An 18,609-nucleotide genomic window follows, 5' to 3' on the forward strand; every position below is an offset into this window, starting at 1 on the left:
TCTCTGTATTTATTTATATGTTAATAACGTGGTGCGGAATTAACTCTGTATAAAGTCGGATTGGTTACAGCTGCAAGTCATTCAAAGTACTGTATGTCATTGGGTCGGTTGATCTACATCAGATTGAACAGATCGACATTCAATGCTCCCCACACAGATCGACAAAACATTAAAAAAAATTCCAAGGCGTCAGCAGGCAGCAGATGAGGGTGCCTACATGTCTGTACTGTTCAATAAATAAATACGTGAATTAATAAATATATAAATATATGAATAAATAAATGTGTCTATTAATGTATGTATTGTTGAGTCATTTATTTATTTTTTGTTTTGTTTTGGAAGCTTCAGCCCTTGGAACAGCTCGGCCGCCTTAAAAGTATCTAATATGATACATAAACTAAGGTCCTTTCTCTTGAAAAAAGGGCCCAAAATCGGTTCATTTCTTCAGTTAAGAACAGCAGGTATGTCAACATGTCTGTCAATACAAAAACGAGGTGAAGTGAGTATATTTTGTTGGTTTTTAAAAGCTTCCCTGGGCTTCTCCTCAAGCTCATCAAGAGTTAAACATCTGCTGTTTCTCTAAACAAGCCAGGCTCTCAGGCTGTTTTACAGGCTGAACACGAAAGGGACTCTTTCTGAGAAACTGGTCACAGAAAAGATGAATGTTCTTTGTAATGGTACAAATAGTAAAAACCAATTCATTCCATCTGGTACTTATGTCCTGATAGTGCCTTAAGAACATTTCTTAAATGGAACATGAGCACAAAATGTTGGCATCTGTCTTTTTAAAATATTGGACTTTAGCTCTTTTTGCTGCACGAGAAGTAGCTCTGCATTTTGAAGAAAGACCCAAGCGTCAGGCCCTATAGGATCCACATGGCATCTGGTTGAGTGACTCAGCCATTCAACAATCCTTTCCTTAAAACTGCCACTAACTCAAGACAGGTCAAATTAGCATTAGAATATAACTTCCATGAAATGCCCTTTTGTTCCAGCTCGGTGTGTGTGTGCCTGTTAGTGACTCAGAACATCCGTATAAACATACCGTAATAAACCCCTGCTCCATCAACAAGCGTGGGGCACCAGTGCGAGGTTGTTCACATTGTAAGATCTCTTGGCCTTTCATGCTTGGTGGAGCTACTCAGTGGCTTGAAGCGCAGAGGGAGGAGGTGGGAGGTGGGAGCGGCAGATGAGCAATTAGTGTGTGAAACAGATACCCCGCTGTTCCAGCAGTCAGCCTGCTCTGCCCCGAGCACAAAGTGTTAGTCTGTCAGCAGTACCTTGACTGGAGGAGAGCACTCGCTGTTTGTGCCTGTGTGGCGACCATCTTGTCTGATTATATGGTGCGGCGATCGGAGAGGGGCTCTCAGGTAGCGGTGTCATTTCTCTGGGGTGATTCAGAGGTTTGAGAGAGCTATGAAACTAAAATATTTGCATTTGAAGAATTGAGTTTGAGCTTCAACTCTCTGGAACACCTTTGACTGATGTGAAAAACACAGCAAATCAAACCTGTTTTCGAAAACTGTAAAGACACACTAGAGTCAGTGTGTTCATGCGACTGACACAACCTGAGGTTGTATATATTTTCAAACATGACGAATATTCTGACAAAAAACACAGACTTTGTGTGAAAAGACCTTAACTCTGTTGCAATGAACCAAATTCAACAAATTCAAGAATAACTCTTGTTGACATTTACAGCATTAGTGTTTATTATGAAAGTTGAAATGTACAATCTACTTTATCATAGTTTGTGTTTTTAAGCATGTTTACACAGATGTTTAAACTGTTTATTTTGCAAATATTATTAAATTAGTAATATTTGGGAGCTGAATGTTTGATCAGATTGAGATTAGATAGAGATCATTGCCTGAGAGGGGAAACAATCATGTGTGAAATACAATTACATGATGAATAAATATCTTCTCAGTTCTTTTATCAAATTTGGTCCTTACAGATACAGCAGTGTATTTACAGTGTAGTCAATGATACATAATAAGTTCTACATCCAAACCAGTGAGCTGTTTGTTTTAATATAAAACATTGTTAATAGATAATCATTAGTGTGTACAAAGAAGTGCAGCTTCATAAAAAGCTTGAGAACTTTATGAGGGGCAATAAAAATACATTCTAATAATAATACAAATTATTTTAAGTTACTACGCCTGGCATACATTAAAAAATGTCTGTCATTTTCTTCGCTGGAGGCAAAATGTATGATTAAAAAAACGACAATTACAGAGCAATAAACAGTGATAGTGACACTGATAGTAGTTGATGCATACATGGCTCCAGTTTGTGCCTTCCATGTTTTATCATTACATCCGAGTTGCAGTCTTAAGCATCATTTTGCCATTCAAAAACACAGCATGTCATTTAACGACTCAAATTCTGCATTAAAAAGAGTAACCCGATCCCTGGAACACTAGAGAATGTGGACAAACAAACACAAAGTGAAATACTCAAATTGCGTGATTGTTGACAAACATGCCAAACATTTTTTACTTGAAAAATTACTGAAATATTGAATTGATTATGACAAAAGTTGTAGACAATAAATGTATAATCAAATTGTTTCAGATCTAGTTAAATAGCCTTCTTGTTTGATGAGGGATGAGCAGAGAGATATCTGACGGACAAACACATGCTCAGCTGTAACTGTAACACCTGAGAGACACATACTGGGGCTGGTGCACACTGAGCATTAAACTGCAGGGTCAGCTGGGTTCTTCAAACGTCTGTATCCAGTGGGGGAGGGAAGTCCAGACATGGTGACAGCGAGTCCTGACTGTGTGTAGAGCTAATCCCGGTGTCTGAGTCTGTGTCTGTAATGTCTAGAGGGGACAGGCTGTGTTTGAGTTTCACTGTCTGTGAGACGCTGCACTGAGTCTCACTTTTCAGTGGGGAAAGACTGGGCTTATCCTCAGTGCTGTCCCCGATCTGCAGCGAGCTCAACTGGGCAGCCAGCTGCCAGCACTCCTGGTCCTTAGAGACCAGCACAGTGTCAGAGTACTTCAGCTGCTTTTCCATTTCTGCAGCTTGGTTGTGAAGGGCCACACCGGCAAAGAGGCTGTGCTTCAGTTCATCCTGCATCCTCTTGAGTTCGGCAGTGTAGAATGATTTGTCTGTCTCGGAGGGAATGCGGGAAGAAGCTGCTGCTCCTTCCTGTTCATCCTCGTCATCTTGGTCCAGTGGGAAGGTGGTCCCCCTCAGCTCAGTGTCTATATCCCGGGACAGCTGGAGGATGAGCTCCTGGTGTCTCTGAACCTGCAGCTCAAGATGTTCAATTCCATCGCTGGTGTACAGGTACTCCTGCAGCTGCTCCTCACTGTGCACCTCCAAACTCTGAGCACAAGCCTGAGCCAATGCGCTCTCGCACTCAGCTTCTCTTTGTGCAAGAAGCTCAAACTGCTCGAGCTCCACGTCCAGCTCCCTCATGTGTTGGATCTGCTCCCGGATGGTGTGGTCCTGGTTGAGAATAAGCTGCACCATGTGCTCAATCTCCTCTGCGCCCGGGGAGCTCCTGCTCTCATTGTGAAGCTTCTCCAGCTTCCTGAAAGCTTTCTTCACCAGACGCTTTTGCTTCTCCACTGGAAGAGACTGGGGGTGCTGCACACGGCCGTGCTCCCACCGCTTTGGCTTGGCCCCCTTGGACTTTAGAGCATTCTTAGTAGGTTGAGGAACAAAATCACTGGATTTGACAAGAATAAACTGGATGGAGGGTCTCTGGTCACCCCAGGCATACCACAGCCTCAGGATTCTAGTGAGAGGAGGCAACGCTCTCTCAAAACCCTTCCAGCGCTCAACCAGACAGAAATCTTTGGGTTCCCCATGCAGGAGACACTTGCTCTCGGGGACTGACTTGTGATCCTCCAGTAACGCCTGAATCATATCTGCACAAGTTGTGTGCTTTGTTACTCCACAGACGACCTTTTCCTCGTTGCAGACAGTAACCTGAATCTCCTTTCCTATCACAGGCTCGGCATCTTTTGTCCTGGAGAAGAGACCAAAAAAAAGAAGCTTACAATTGTGGCTTGAAAATGACACATTAGGTCTCCCCTCTGTTTTCCCTCAAGTGGTTGTTTAGGGGGGACAGCGAGAGACATCAGCAATGATAGAAAAATGAAAACTTGTTTTGACATTTGTAAGTGATATGCCTGTTTCCTTTGGTTTATCTAGCACTGGGAACACTTTCATTGATTTGGAAGCTATTACAGAAGTTTGACTTTTTGGTCATTTTGCTATTGTTTTAACATGTAAACCTGTAACTTGGTCATTTGGCACGGTCCTAGTGTCAGGGCTGCTAATAATGGGATGTGTAACACATAAAACTATCACAGAGATTAAGGGTCCTCGTCAGAGAATAACTAATGATAATTCATGTGCCGTCATCGTTTCCCAAATGCTCAGTTTAAAATGTACACATCGGTACATAGGAACAAGACTTTTTGAAAATCTGAGAAAAAACTCTGCATTAGTGTGGACAGGGTCTGAGTTTTCACTGAAGCATTACTGTGAGCAGTACAGCAGAGAGGTGACAGGAAACAAGGGTTAATGTACAACAGAGGTCACAAGTCACTCTCAAACCAGGGGTGATGAGATCCCACAGTAAACCAGGGGTGATGAGATCCCACAGTAAACCAGGGGTGATGAGATCCCACAGTAAACCAGGGGTGATGAGATCCCACAGTAAACCAGGGTGATGAGATCCCACAGTAAACCAGGGGTGATGAGATCCCACAGTAAACCAGGGGCGCTGAGATCCCACAGTAAACCAGGGGTGATGAGATCCACTGTAAACCAGGGGTGATGAGATCTCACTGTAAACCAGGGGTAGTGAGATCTCCTAGTAAACCAGGGGTAGTGAGATCTCACTGTAAACCAGGGGTGATGAGATCCCACAGTAAACCAGGGGTGATGAGATCCCACAGTAAACCAGGGGCGATGAGATCCCACAGTAAACCAGGGGTGATGAGATCCCACAGTAAACCAGGGGTGATGAGATCCCACAGTAAACCAGGGGCGCTGAGATCTCCCAGTAAACCAGGGGTAGTGAGATCTCCCAGTAAACCAGGGGTAGTGAGATCTCCCAGTAAACCAGGGGTAGTGAGATCTCACAGTAAACCAGGGGTAGTGAGATCTCCCAGTAAACCAGGGGTAGTGAGATCTCCCAGTAAACCAGGGGTAGTGAGATCTCCCAGTAAACCAGGGGTAGTGAGATCTCCCAGTAAACCAGGGTAGTGAGATCTCCCAGTAAACCAGGGGTAGTGAGATCTCCCAGTAAACCAGGGGTAGTGAGATCTCCCAGTAAACCAGGGGTAGTGAGATCTCCCAGTAAACCAGGGGTAGTGAGATCTCCCAGTAAACCAGGGGTAGTGAGATCTCCCAGTAAACCAGGGGTAGTGACCTTGTTTAAGAACAGTTGTGTTCAAACACTCCACAGGCTACCAAGTCATATTTCTTTCTTAAACAGATCCCACTTTGGTGGTTGTTCATTAGTTCAACGAGCAGAAAACTTGTTTTGTGCTCTCTGGCTAGATTCTATTAGACTGTTAGTCATCATCTTACTCATCAGAGATGATCACTTAATGGTTCGGTTTTAAGCTATTTAACCCCAAGGCCCTCATTACCTTTTCGTCTGGACCGTACAACAAGATATTCATTTTTGACATGCTTAATGGACCACCGGTAATATCCAGGACCTAATATCCAGTCGTCAAATGATAGGCACTGGCAACACAGACATCCACAACAAGCACAAGTAATCAAATAAGTAGATAGCATTGCCAGACATTTCAATTTGATTTCAAGATAAATAATGATGTATCATATTATTCTATGAAAGATAACAAATTAGGCATATTCTGCAATTCATGCAGTTGATCAGGTTAATGCTGATTTACTGTCGCAAAGAAAGTGACATACATTATATACAATACTCATGCAATTAAAGACACTTCACTCTCAAGGAAACCAGAGGAAGATCCTCCAACACTGACCTGCAGACTGATTTTATGAGTGGAAGGAATGTCTGTGTGTGCTTTTGCAACCAAACAGGCAATATGTCCTTATAATGTTAACAGTAATACATCAAAATAACTCATGAGCATCCTTTTATTTCAGTATACAATGAAGAGCTGCATTCAGGGCTTGGATCACACAAGCAGACTCTACAGTATATTTACCCAAACGAAACAAAAGTTGGATGTTGTTTTTAGCCTTGGTGCACAGCAGTGGCTTCAGATCTGAACCTTGCATCTTGTAGCTGCTGTGTTTTTATCTGTGAAGATAACCTTGGCTGGCTGCAGCCCGCATTCAGCACACATCATCACGAGGATGATTCAGATACTACCTGCAGGCTGACACAAGCAAGTGGCATATTAAGCATTATTCAAAGTGGTGAACTTAAATGAATTATCTCGGTGTTTGCTGATTTTACACACTGATACCGCCGTGTTTTGGTTCCCACATGGCAGGAGAAACACACATAACCCATGCATTGTGTAAACTGCTGGTGAATAAGGTCTCAGGAATGTGATACGTATGCAACAATGGAGGAGGCTGGTTAATGGTTATGGAGACCCTTGGCGACCAGCGGGGCAGAGCAAACACTGGAGCTATGCACAGGCCAAACAAATCCAGCCATCTCTGGCATTCATAGACGACAGCCATGACGACTTTGACCTCAAGAGTTTCTAACCTGCTCAGGAAATCCCACAAACACTACTGATGCACGTGTAGGGAAAGAGAGGGTGGACGCAGAAAAGGCCTGTGCAATATAACTCAGTCTGATGCAACTGCTCTAAAACTCATGTTTGTACAGCTTTCAGTGTAATAATCAATATTTTCAGTGCAATAATCAATATTTTAATTCATTTCTATTTTAATCAATAACTTTATTTCTATAAATAAGTCAAATTTAAACAATCTGAAAGGTTTATGTGGTACAATGGAGGAACGGGAAAAGGAACTGTTCACAAAGTACGTCCCATTAAGACCAGATGCAAAATATGTGTGTATATCTTGTTACCAGGTGGGACGTCTGCATGTTAATCATTGAGGCGTGTTCGTCTCATCTCGTCTGTCATCATTTTCAAGACATGTGACTGATGAAATACATTGTGATTCGCTGATATATTCGTGGGATAGGTGAAATGCATTCTGGACATTTACAGTTTGTTGTGTTGTTGTTAAAGTACAGTTTTGAGGTACTGTACATCATTATCATCATTTTACGCTACTTTATACTTCAAGTCGATTTAAAGTACTCATACATCTGGTACTACTACATTTATTTAACAGCTGTAGTTATTCGTTACAACACATTACTGATCCCTTTAAAGGCTGCTTGAAACAAACTTCTCCCTCCACTAAAGAACTTTGAGGGATCAGAACAGTTTTTAGTTTTTAAGCTGTTACAAGCACAACAGTTAAGGTAGCAGTGTTATGATGCACGGCAAAGCACAGATGGAAGGACTGACAGAACAGAAGAGGCCAAAAAGAGTGCAAACAGGATCATTCAATCCCAACTGTGCTAAATACTTTAAATTGCCTGTGGACTGAACATTTCCAACAAACACTAACACGAAGCACGTGAGAAACATGTGTCCATCATCATATCTGCACATGCAGGTGAATAAACACGCTCTCCAGACAATTGGGTATTTCAGAGAGGGTGACCCAAGCCCTCAGCTGTACAGGAAGAGGGTACAGCACGGCCGGGAAACACCTGCATTTGTTCAGGGCAAAAAAAGACCTCACCAATGTTCAAACATCCTGCCAACACAGTTCAATGGACAGAGGGAGGAAGGGAAAATGGATTCCAAACCTTTCACTATGGCATGTTTTCAGCTCCACTCACTAATGTGAACAAAGTGTTGACAAGTGCATGGCTGCGAGTGTGTTCGCCATATGTCAAGAGTTTGGAATCTAACCTTTAATGGGAGGCCGTGTTAAAAAAAACATGTCCCAGAGGTCGGGCCGGAGGTAGAAATGACAGTATTTCAATTAATCTTCAATGGGTTAGGGGTTAGGGAAGAGGAAACCTGAACAGCTACGAATAAATGATACAAAATAAACTCAAAAAGCATAAAAAACAAGTAAGACATGGCAACAGGCACTGTAGCTACTGTATAGACTAAATTGGGTAATTTGACTTCACAGGCAGCTACTTACAGTATGCTAACTATATCAATGTCAGTGTGGATTTTACATGTAGCTGTTAGCCAGTGGCTACTCTTCCTCCGTTTTTATGACATGAAGTAGAGAAACACATGTACCTGTGACGTCGCTGATATTTCAGATTTCTTACTCTTGTAAATGTAAAAGTATTTCTATACAAACTATATTTGGGCCTTGTATACCCCGAAATATACTTTACTCTCAGCCTCAACACTTCCCTTGTGGAACATTAATTCATAATAACAATATAAATACCACTTAAACAAATAAAAATGTGGGAAAATGTCTTTCGGATTAAATAAATCTGCATTACAGGAAACTCACAAAGCTGGAAAGGGAGAAATTGTTGTTATTTTCTGAGGACGAACATTTGGATGATAATGGTGGTATCAGTCTTTGCAAGTGCCAAAACCACTAGCCTGCGCTGCACGCTCCATCGGGCTGATTACATCGTAGCTAATACACTCATGAGGGCTGTCGCTTTGGGTGCCATTTGGAATTCATGGCTCAGGCTGAAGCTGCGTTGGCAGAATCAACGACTGAGGGTGCCCTCAGTGTTCACAGCTGTCTGCTGTGGACTCTGATGTTGTGATGAAGTCAAACCTGGTCATTAGAGTGGATGGAATGGAATTAAGGTGATAAACAGTAAACTTTCAAATCTAGTCCCAGTGAGGATGGATGCTGTGCAGTGGATAACACATAAGTTGTTTTCAGACATACACTGAGCTTGGGGCTGCATGTGAGAAAGCAAACGTCCGAGTGAGTGGAAAACTGGATAATATCCGAATGAGCCAATCTGAGAACACAACAAGAGATCCTCTGCACGTGAGAGAGTGGGCGTGTTGATTACATTTCTAACACGACACAACAAAACTGAAAAAACAAAAAGAATATCCGAGGATGAAAAAGCGCTGCCACACACGTTGTTAAGTGCTAACAAGAGTTTTAGGTGATAAAGGCTGGCGCTAGTGTTGATGTTCTGTGAACGAAAAACATGTGATCTCTGTGGTGGAGCCCTACCTGAGTGAGCCCTAGTAATGAAAAATAACAACAATGAACTTTACTCATGCACTTTTCTTAACAGTTACAAAGTGCTTAACAGGAAGGAAAAAAGCAAATTAAAACACAGCAACGCAAAGAAGTGAAAGTCAAGAGACCTGAGCAGATGCTCTTGACCTCAGCTTGAACTTAAATCTCTAAATACCCAGTGAGACGTCAGACACGAGGAAGTAAACCACATGTAAGTCACAGGAATTTTAAAACAAGTTTCTGCGTAGGACGATCCCGTTGCAGCTGCACAGTGGTGGCACGGCTCTCTTCCATTGTAATACTCATAATGACAACCTCGTAGACATTGACAATTCCCTCTTGTGTCATAAATTTGCAAGCTACAAGTTACCACAGAGGGCCGCACGCTGGCGGCTGGAGCGAGTCATAACAAATTATAGCTCTCCGCCGTGTGTTCCCAGATCAATAGTGATGTGATAAGGTGCTGCAGATATTTCCAAGAGGAACACAGCTGTGATAGCACACCATTAAATATATCCTGTAGCCTCTGCTGTCAACAGGTACGATTGTATCCTGTTTAGTTTTGTGGTCGTAATGAAATCATAGGATTGCTGAAACTGAGAACCAGTACATTGGCTGGTTTGAAATCAGCAGATAAGTGAAGTACAACCTGTTTATTATACTATGAATCATTCCTGATTAGACTTCTCAAGGGTTGGTTCAGCCAAATGTTTTTCTTCTTCACCTACACTGTTATCCAGCAATCCAGATAATTCTGCACAAATCTCTGCTGTCACCCCAGTGACACTTAACTTAACACGGTACCTTATGTGCTGATGGGTGGATTCATTAGTTTGGATGGCTCCACATGGAAAGGTAAGGTTCAGTTCATCCCGAGGGGGCATTCATTTCTAAGAAATTGCATCAAAATCAATCCACATTTCAATTTCACAAATGTCAGCCACTAAAGGAAAAGTCCGAGGATCACAAAGGTCATTAGGATTCGTCCTCTAGGCACCATGGTTAGCTTCCAAATCCACAACAGTCCATTCAGCAGTTGCTGAGAAAGGAGGTGGATCCACAGAAAAACTTTGCAAAATCTTTCTCCATGGTCTCAGGTTTCAACAAGATACAATTAAGAATTTTTAAGACCTTTTTTAAGACCACAATGAAAGAAATGTAAGACCTATGTCAAGTACGACAGATATGAAGCAATATCATAGACTCAGAATTACTACTGTACACTCCCCCATGACTGAAGATAAAGTGAAGTGCTCGAGTAAAGAAAGACTCAATTATCAGTTCCATGTAGGTCTTGTTTGTAGCTTTATTAAAGCATTATAATATCTGTATCATTAAGAAAAAACTACAAGTAAGGAGACATTACAAACTATGTATGCTGCCAAAAGATTTCTCTTACAAAAAGCTAGTTTGTAAGCACAATAGAAGTAAATGAAGGTTAACAAAATTAAGATTTAACATTTTTAAGAGCACGTGTGATATTGCAACATATTTAAGACCTTTTAAGGCCTAAAATTCAGATGATTTAATTTAGACTTTTTAAGACCACAGTCTCCAAAAGTCGACAAAGTGCTTGATCATTGTGGGAACTGTTGGGTTTCTCTATAAACTTAAGGTCTTGACCTTATTATGTTATGATTTGGCTCTTAATTTGTGTGAAGCACTTTGTAACTTCGTTAAGATAAGTGCTATACAAATAAAGTTATTATTATGATTAAAATGCCTGATGTACACACCACTAACATCACTCATGATACATCACGTTACAGACACATGCAGTTTTCCACACAGTAAAGGTCTGTATCATCAGGCTGCCTAAGATGAAAACTTTGCATTAGCATTTCCTAAATGAATCAAAGCAGCTCTGTTTAGAGACAGACCACCACGCAACTTTTAATTTAGCCCCTCGTGTTTAGAAAAGATTTTATCTGCCCATTCAGAGTAGGAAACCCTAGAAAGCCATCAAACCGTTCAGGTAAAGTTAAAACATCGAACATCAGACATGTATTTAAAGTGTTTTCTATATGTCTGGTTTGTATGTGGGAGGAAAGAGGTAGGGGAGAAACTTCCGAGTGCTGGACAGGAGACACTTCCTCTCCGCTCTTATCTCAGAGAGAGGATGAGGGATGGGTGAGGAAATAACATCACTTTTCTCTCTGGATGTGTTGATCTCTGGAGCGATGACTCCCCCGATAGGCATCTGTGAGCAGAGACACAACACACCCCTTCCCCTCTCTTCCTTTCCTCTGTGAAACCACCCACTCCTCTTACCTACCCACCCCCCAAACCAAACAGGCCTTTGCCCAGTGAAAATAAGTGACTTACTTACTCTCTGTAAACACAAATGATAGATTTCTTTCAAATTGTTTGACGTGGCCTGATAATTTGTGTTATCCTAACATTTCCATAATAATATTCTAATAGGTCAATCAAATCAATCAAAATATATTTGTATAGCCCATATTCACAAATCACACTTTGTTTCATTGGGCTTAACAAGGTGTGACATCCTCTGCACTTAACCTTCATCTAAATAAGAGTATTTACATCATGGATTAGAAGTTTGTAGCATAATGGAAGATAAATTAATTGAGGAGTTATTGTCAGCTACGATATGAGTATCTGAGTAGACATATTGTATATCAAGCAGAAAATCATAATCCATGATCAACAGGATACAGGATCCACCACCACGATCAGATGCCACCATAATCCACAATCCATCGTCACGATCCAGTGCCACTATCAGGATCCACCATTGTGATCCACCATCAGCTGCCACCTCGATCCCGATCCACCCCCACATGTGCTGTCATGTTGTAACTGTGACCCAGAGCAAGATACGGTGGAAGTGGTCACTTAATCGCTCTGGTCACATATGTCGCTGACTGCAAACCGTTTACTGTAATTTCGAACCCTCTCAGGCCTGTTGTATGCTGTTTACTAGATGAGGCCGGTTTGATGGACACGACTCTGCGATGACACCCGACGACTGTCTGATGATATTCCAGCAAATGTCAGCTGCAATCATCGTCGGCATTTTAGTTTTATTGTGTCAGTTTGCAACAGGTTGTTTGAACAGACCGCAGCTTCACATGGGCTTCGTCTTGTCATTCTTCAGCAAATATCCACCTCATTGCCTCAGCATGAGTAAAAGCCCAACTCTGGAATCAAGCGTTTGACATATCTACAGATCTAAACACTTGAGGTAATTATAGGTGCCGCAGCAGTAATTACTACACAACATAAAAAAAAGCATAAGACATGCTCACGGAGACAGCTTCAGTCAGACTGTTTGAAGTAACCAAAGATAACATATCTCATGTCAAAATATATTTGTTGTGCTGCTGGGGCCACTGGAGAAAGGTGTCACCAGCAGGAGCTGTAAAACAAAACCTCTTTTACGTCTGAACTTCATCCAAAACGCTTTCCCACAGAGTTTGATGGTAAATGAGAGTGTTAAAAGGTAAATCTAATGAAAATACTTCTTTAGCCACAATAAAAACCTCCCTGATCCCGGTCTTGGCAACCGGAATCCTGCCTGCACACTGTAAGGGATTGGATCATGACCTAGATAACTCCAAAAGAAAAAAACTCTGTTTACCAACTCTGCACAACAACAAAATCTGCAGTCAATAGCACCAACAGAATTTCTTCGAGAGGATGGCTTGAGGACGGCTTGTGCCTCGGTAAATCGAATTATCCCACCTTTTTTCAAGCAGAGGCCGATGCCAGCTGTAGCCAGAGGCACATCAAAAGGCCCAGCTTCACTTAAGGAAATTGCTGGAGAAAATGATACAGGTGCTGATGACAGGATCTCTCTCAACCTGTAGTGAGAATTTTCTCTGACTCCCAGAGTCCCAGATGAAACGAGTATTAAATAGAAAATCTCTCTGTAATAATTACAGAGCAGGAGGAGGTCAAAGCTCCACAGGTTGATATTCAGTGTATTTTGCTCAAACCTTTCATAATGTGGAAAGAAATAAGTAAAACATAGTCTCACAGTTCACTTTAGTTAAAGTCGCATCGTGTGTGTTAAAAATAGAGTTATACGGATTACAAAGTGTGTTTAGTGCTAAAGGTTACTTGCTCCTCTAGACACACACATGCAACATACATATCCATACTGCCATCACCGAGGAATATCTGTCAAAATGGATGCGTGACCAGCCTGTTCCCAACACTTTATACAGCTTGAAAGCTTATTCTGTGTCATTTAATGGTGCACCTCTTTGTCTCATATCACTCTACGGTAAATGTATTCATGGTATCATCGTAGATGATGACGCAAAACTGCATTCACACCGTTTAGTTTACTTTGACCGTTGCGCAGCTAAACCATAAATCCAGTGCGCACTGCGTTGTGCGTAATTCTCCCTCCTCAACAGTTCCAAACGGGGAAAGAGAGGAGCGCGCACACTCACAGAGGCGCGCGCATGCACGCTTCACACGCACATACACACACAGGCAGAACAGGTTTCCCGTCAAGAATGATAACTTTCATTAAGTTACCTGTTTTTCAGACGAGCTTTCAGGAAGTTTTTCCCAAACGGAGCCATGACTCAGGAGCGCGAGGAAACAGGCCACAGTCCGGAGAAAGTTACAGTCCCTGCATGACAGGGCGTCGGACTTTTTGTGTTTCAGGAAAGTTGAGGGTGTCCCGACTGCAACTCTGTCCGCCGCCCCATCCCAACCCGGGAGGGAGGTGCTTCACCACACTACAGCTACTGAGAGTGTTTTTAGTGAAACTCTGCCCCCTTCCTACTCCAAGTACAACTTGTGAAACTTCAGGCACAGGGGTAAATACTTTTAGCAATTCAGTGAAAGAGACAACACTGAGACTTGAACTAAGAAAGACTAGGCCAGGTCATCTGAATAAAAGAGTGCAGAAATGCCATTAGGGATTTTTTTTGGAGAGATTTGAAAATTAAAAAGTGACCCAAAATCATTCATCATTCACAAACTACAATGGCAGTAGAGCGGATACTGCTGACAAGACCTAATAGTCCTGTTATCAAACCACATTTAAATTCACTAGATCTAAAATTTTATTAGGATCCGCACCAAAATATCAAACTATATATCATAAATATCAGTCCCCTAAAGATGTCTGACTGTTTTCATCAAGATCCATGAGTTATTCTTTGAGAAATCAAGGAAAATGTAGAAAAACGCCCCATGTCACAATGTTGAAGAAAGTGAAACAAAAATCCTGGCTCTGCCCGCTGATTCAGATCAGCATAATGAATAACAGTAAAATTGCATTATGTATTACAACATATATTAGTTATTACTTACTTACGACATTGTACCATTCTGCATATTGGTTTCATTATGTGTTCCTCAACAAATAAATCTAATTGTGCGATGAAAAGACAAAAGTAAGTCAATTGATGCTAAAATGTGTTTACAGTCTGTCAGCTGCAGTCATATTGAAGACAATTTAAAGTCTTGGCTTTTGTGATCCCATTTAGATTCAGATGACAAAGATAACATTCTGACATACAGAGGAATGTAACCTGCTTTATCGCCAGACTGTTTCCCGTGCTTCAAATTCTGTTTGCAGAGCACATATGTTTTGAAGTTGTTCTAACTGGGAATTTACTTTTTATTAAGGTTATATATACACAAGATGTTAAACATTAATATGGGTGCCAACATCTGGAAATATTGGTGTCACGGTGTCCTGAGGAGCAAATGAAGTCACAGTTTCTCTGTGTTTGTTGTGTGAGCGTCTCTGTTCTTGGTATTCGTAGCTGGTCTGGCCACGCGATCATGTTATATGCATGTGCATGTACATGTTAGTGCATGCCTGTGAAATCAATTGGCCCACTCCACATTTATATAGTAAGACGGCTCCAGCTCCAGTGGTGTAAACATGACAGGTGGACACAAATTTGTGTCCACGTGCTGTGATGTGTTTCAGAGCACATAAACACTGAAAACACGTCTGCCAATTGCCCACCATGGGGCTGTAAACCAGAAACACATGGAACACTGGATCTGGTGAGCTGGTCTATGAGCTATGTTAACATGTCATTCAGGCCCACTGAGAGTTTGCCACCCTCGGGGCTGCAATAGTGAGCACAGCTCCAAAATGTTTTAAAACCACCACTGTAGCTACACACCTAGAGCTTCTGAGACTGATAAGAGTATTTAAAATAAGGGTCATTCATTCAAATTGCATCATGTATCTGAATGTCTAAATTCAAGATTATGAATGTGTTTTGCAATTTTAGATTCAAAAATTGACTGTCCAATCAGACCAAATCAGAAGTAAGATCATCCAATCTGGGAGAAGAAGACCTGCACCTGCACTGCAATTAACAGGCAAATACCTAAAAGGTATCAACCAGCAATAACCTAGCTGAGCTAACGGGTGCTAGTAAGTCTTCAAATCAACTAAACTGAATTGCATACATGTTGTGAATTTGGATATTAGCAGCTTTACTGCTGGCAATAGGCAGAAATTAAGCAAGGACCAAACCTACCCTACTCTACTCAACACCCTAGCTTACCCTACCTACCCTCATACCCTACCCTACACCCTACCTCACCTACCCTACCTGCCCTCATACCCTACCCTACACCCTACCTCACCCACCCTACCCACCCTCACTCCACCCTCACCTACCCTCATACCCTACCCTATCCTAACCTACCCTACCCCACCCTGCCCTGCTCTACCCTGGCTTGCCCTACCCAACCCCTACCCAACCCTACCCTACCCTGCCCTACCCTATCTTGGTCTACCCAACCCCAAATCCACCCCACCCTACCTTACCCTATCCTGCCCTACCCAACGCCACCCTACCCTACCCACCTCTTACTGAGTAATCCTCTCCTGTTGTCTCATGACCAATAACATTATCCTAAGCTTTGTTGCAGTTGGCATGAACTCGACAGAGCTGTGGGGGGGATGACTCAGCGCTGGCATTACTTGTCGTGCCCGGTTTTGCAGCTATTGGACATCAATTCATGTTCATGATCAAATTAAAACTAAACCTAAAGTTGAGTTAATCAGTAATCTGGTGTAGAGATTAACTTAAAGTTTAAAATTCAAAGTTCAAAGTGTTATTTGTCAAATATACAGGCCTCTACAATTCAATTGTTACTTTGCCTTCTGCTACAAATACCGTGCTTTAAGAGTTATAAAAGTTTAAAAAATATATATATACATATATCAACGTAAGAAAAATATTAATATGTGCAATGAAACATCTGTGCAATAGACAGTAATGCAGTGCAATGGACAGTAGGACTGTGCAAAAACATACATTGTGTTGTATGGGAGTGTGTGTGTGTGTGTGTGTGTGTGTGTGTGTGTGTGTGTGTGTGTTCGCACATGCGTGTATGGGGTGGGTGTGAACAGTCCGTGTTGGGGGTCCTTGACAATGGAGCAGGCTCTTCTGTGGACTCTGCGGTGGTAGGTGTCCTGCAGAGAGGGTAGTGATGTCCTGGTGATCCACTCAGTAGTCTTTACCACTCTCTGCGGGCGCCTGCGGTCCACTGCAGTGGAGCTCCCATACACTGTGATGCAGTTGGTCAAGATGCTCTCAATGATGCAGCTGTAGAAGTTGCTGAGGATCTTTGGTGACGTGTCGCTTTTCCTCAGCCTCCTCAGGAAGTACAGCCGCTGTTTAGTGTCCAGGGGAGGTCATCACTGATGTAGACGCCCAGGAATTTGAAGCTGCTCACCCTCTCCACCTCAAGCCCACGGAGGGACAGTGGCCGATGAGTTCTTGCCACCTCACTTCTATAAGCTGCTTCCATGCCGCCAGTAAGTACAAAGATATAATAAAAAACACACTGTGTTGTGGAGCGGAGCAGGACAACACGTCTGCCATGGTGGGCGCCATGATACATATATAAAACAACAGTTAGTAATGTTAAGTTATATTAACTGTACAAATTTCAATCAGTCTCTGTCCAAACTTGTGCCTGCTTTACAAACCTGCTTCTTACATGACATGTTAACAAAGGTTATGCAATACTGCTCTTGCTGTGCTGTCCCTAATCACATTCAACCCACTAATGTTAGTGCACCAAGGAACTTTACAAGTTTGAAGAGGAAAAACAAACACAGTAACATGCCTTGATTATTGAGAGTTGCAAAGCCAAGAGAGAAGCAGTCTTTATGAATATTACAGTGCTTGTACCCAAGAGGGGGACAACACTTTGAGTTTTTACATGATAATCTTGAGATATACGTTCATGTTATGTTTTTATTAACTTGTTTAATCATATCTAGAGCATACAGGATATTGTAGACATAAAACAATGAGCCTCACGTATTTGTTAATTTGACATTGTCCATAAACTCTGTCACATGATTTATAGTTTCCCATGCTCCCATCACCAGTGCAGTAGACCCTGGGGATGTGCTGGATATCTGCCGTTGGTTTTAAGATCTTCTCCCTTTGTTTCTCACTCCTTGGGAAGGAGCAGTTCTGAATTCCTTTCCCATTCACTGCAGCAGATCATCAGAGTGATGAAGCACCTGCAACACCTTCACTTGTAGAATCCAAACACTGATATGTTGTATTAATGATCCCTAAATCACAAGGAAAGTGAAAAGTGAATAGCCTTGATTATTGATGTACGCTAGTGTAAGCTGGATGACTTTTTATTGCTTTCCTTTTATTAATTATTTTCCTTTGTTACACATTTGCTCATTTTTTTCTATTAGGGCTGAGACAAATCAGAGGTGGATAGAGCAGTTGTGTTTATTTCAGTTATGCTCATACAGAATTTAATAATTTGAAATTCCAAGGATGGACTGAATGGTTGAACCTGGAACATCCGCTTTTAATCAGACATGGACATGAAAATAAATGTTCCAGAACAGATAAAACATGGACCTTATGGTTAGAGATTCTCAAATGGAGACAATTAACTTCATAAGTAGTTATATTATATGATACAAATAAAAGTGAATATAGATTCTAATACAACAAAAAACAGACATAAAATAAGTGGTAACATTTGACTTTGGAATAGAAATATTTCTTGACAATAACTGACTGCTGATGCATGTCGTTTTCAGGCATTCGGTAAGTCTTGACAATCACTTGTTGATTTGAAAATACAGATAAAGAAAGAGTGAATCTTTGTCGTGCATCCTCCCACATCCCCTGCACCCCTCCCCCACCCCCACGAGATGAGAGAAGAACCAAACCTCAGACTGTGTGCATTGACGAGGTGAAATAACCGCATCTCCAAAACCCTGACGCAAAACCTTTCGCCTTGTGATGCTAAAGTGACGTCTGATGAAACAATGACACAGTGACAGGAGGAGAAATGAAGGGAGGAAAGGGTGGATGTGTGGAGGGGGCTGAGTTAATGGCTTGGAAGGTGGGTGTGGAGAAGAGGAGCTGGTGGCGGTGAGGGATCCTCTGA

At 41.9% G+C, this 18,609-nt stretch overlaps 1 protein-coding gene across 1 annotated transcript; it reads right to left on the reverse strand.

The window, feature by feature from the left end:
* Positions 1 to 1,688: 1,688 nt before the first annotated feature.
* rassf9 (Ras association domain family member 9) lies at positions 1,689 to 13,898 on the reverse strand. Its single transcript, XM_035157808.2, has 2 exons — positions 13,723 to 13,898; positions 1,689 to 3,994 (listed from the first exon to the last, which is right to left on the reverse strand). Exons 1-2 carry the CDS (start codon positions 13,767 to 13,769, stop codon positions 2,731 to 2,733), a joined length of 1,311 nt encoding a protein of 436 aa, XP_035013699.1. The 5' UTR covers positions 13,770 to 13,898; the 3' UTR covers positions 1,689 to 2,730.
* Positions 13,899 to 18,609: the final 4,711 nt, after the last annotated feature.

Source organism: Hippoglossus stenolepis, chromosome 5 (assembly GCF_022539355.2).
Source record: "Hippoglossus stenolepis isolate QCI-W04-F060 chromosome 5, HSTE1.2, whole genome shotgun sequence".
Taxonomy (NCBI): Eukaryota; Metazoa; Chordata; class Actinopteri; order Pleuronectiformes; family Pleuronectidae; genus Hippoglossus; species Hippoglossus stenolepis.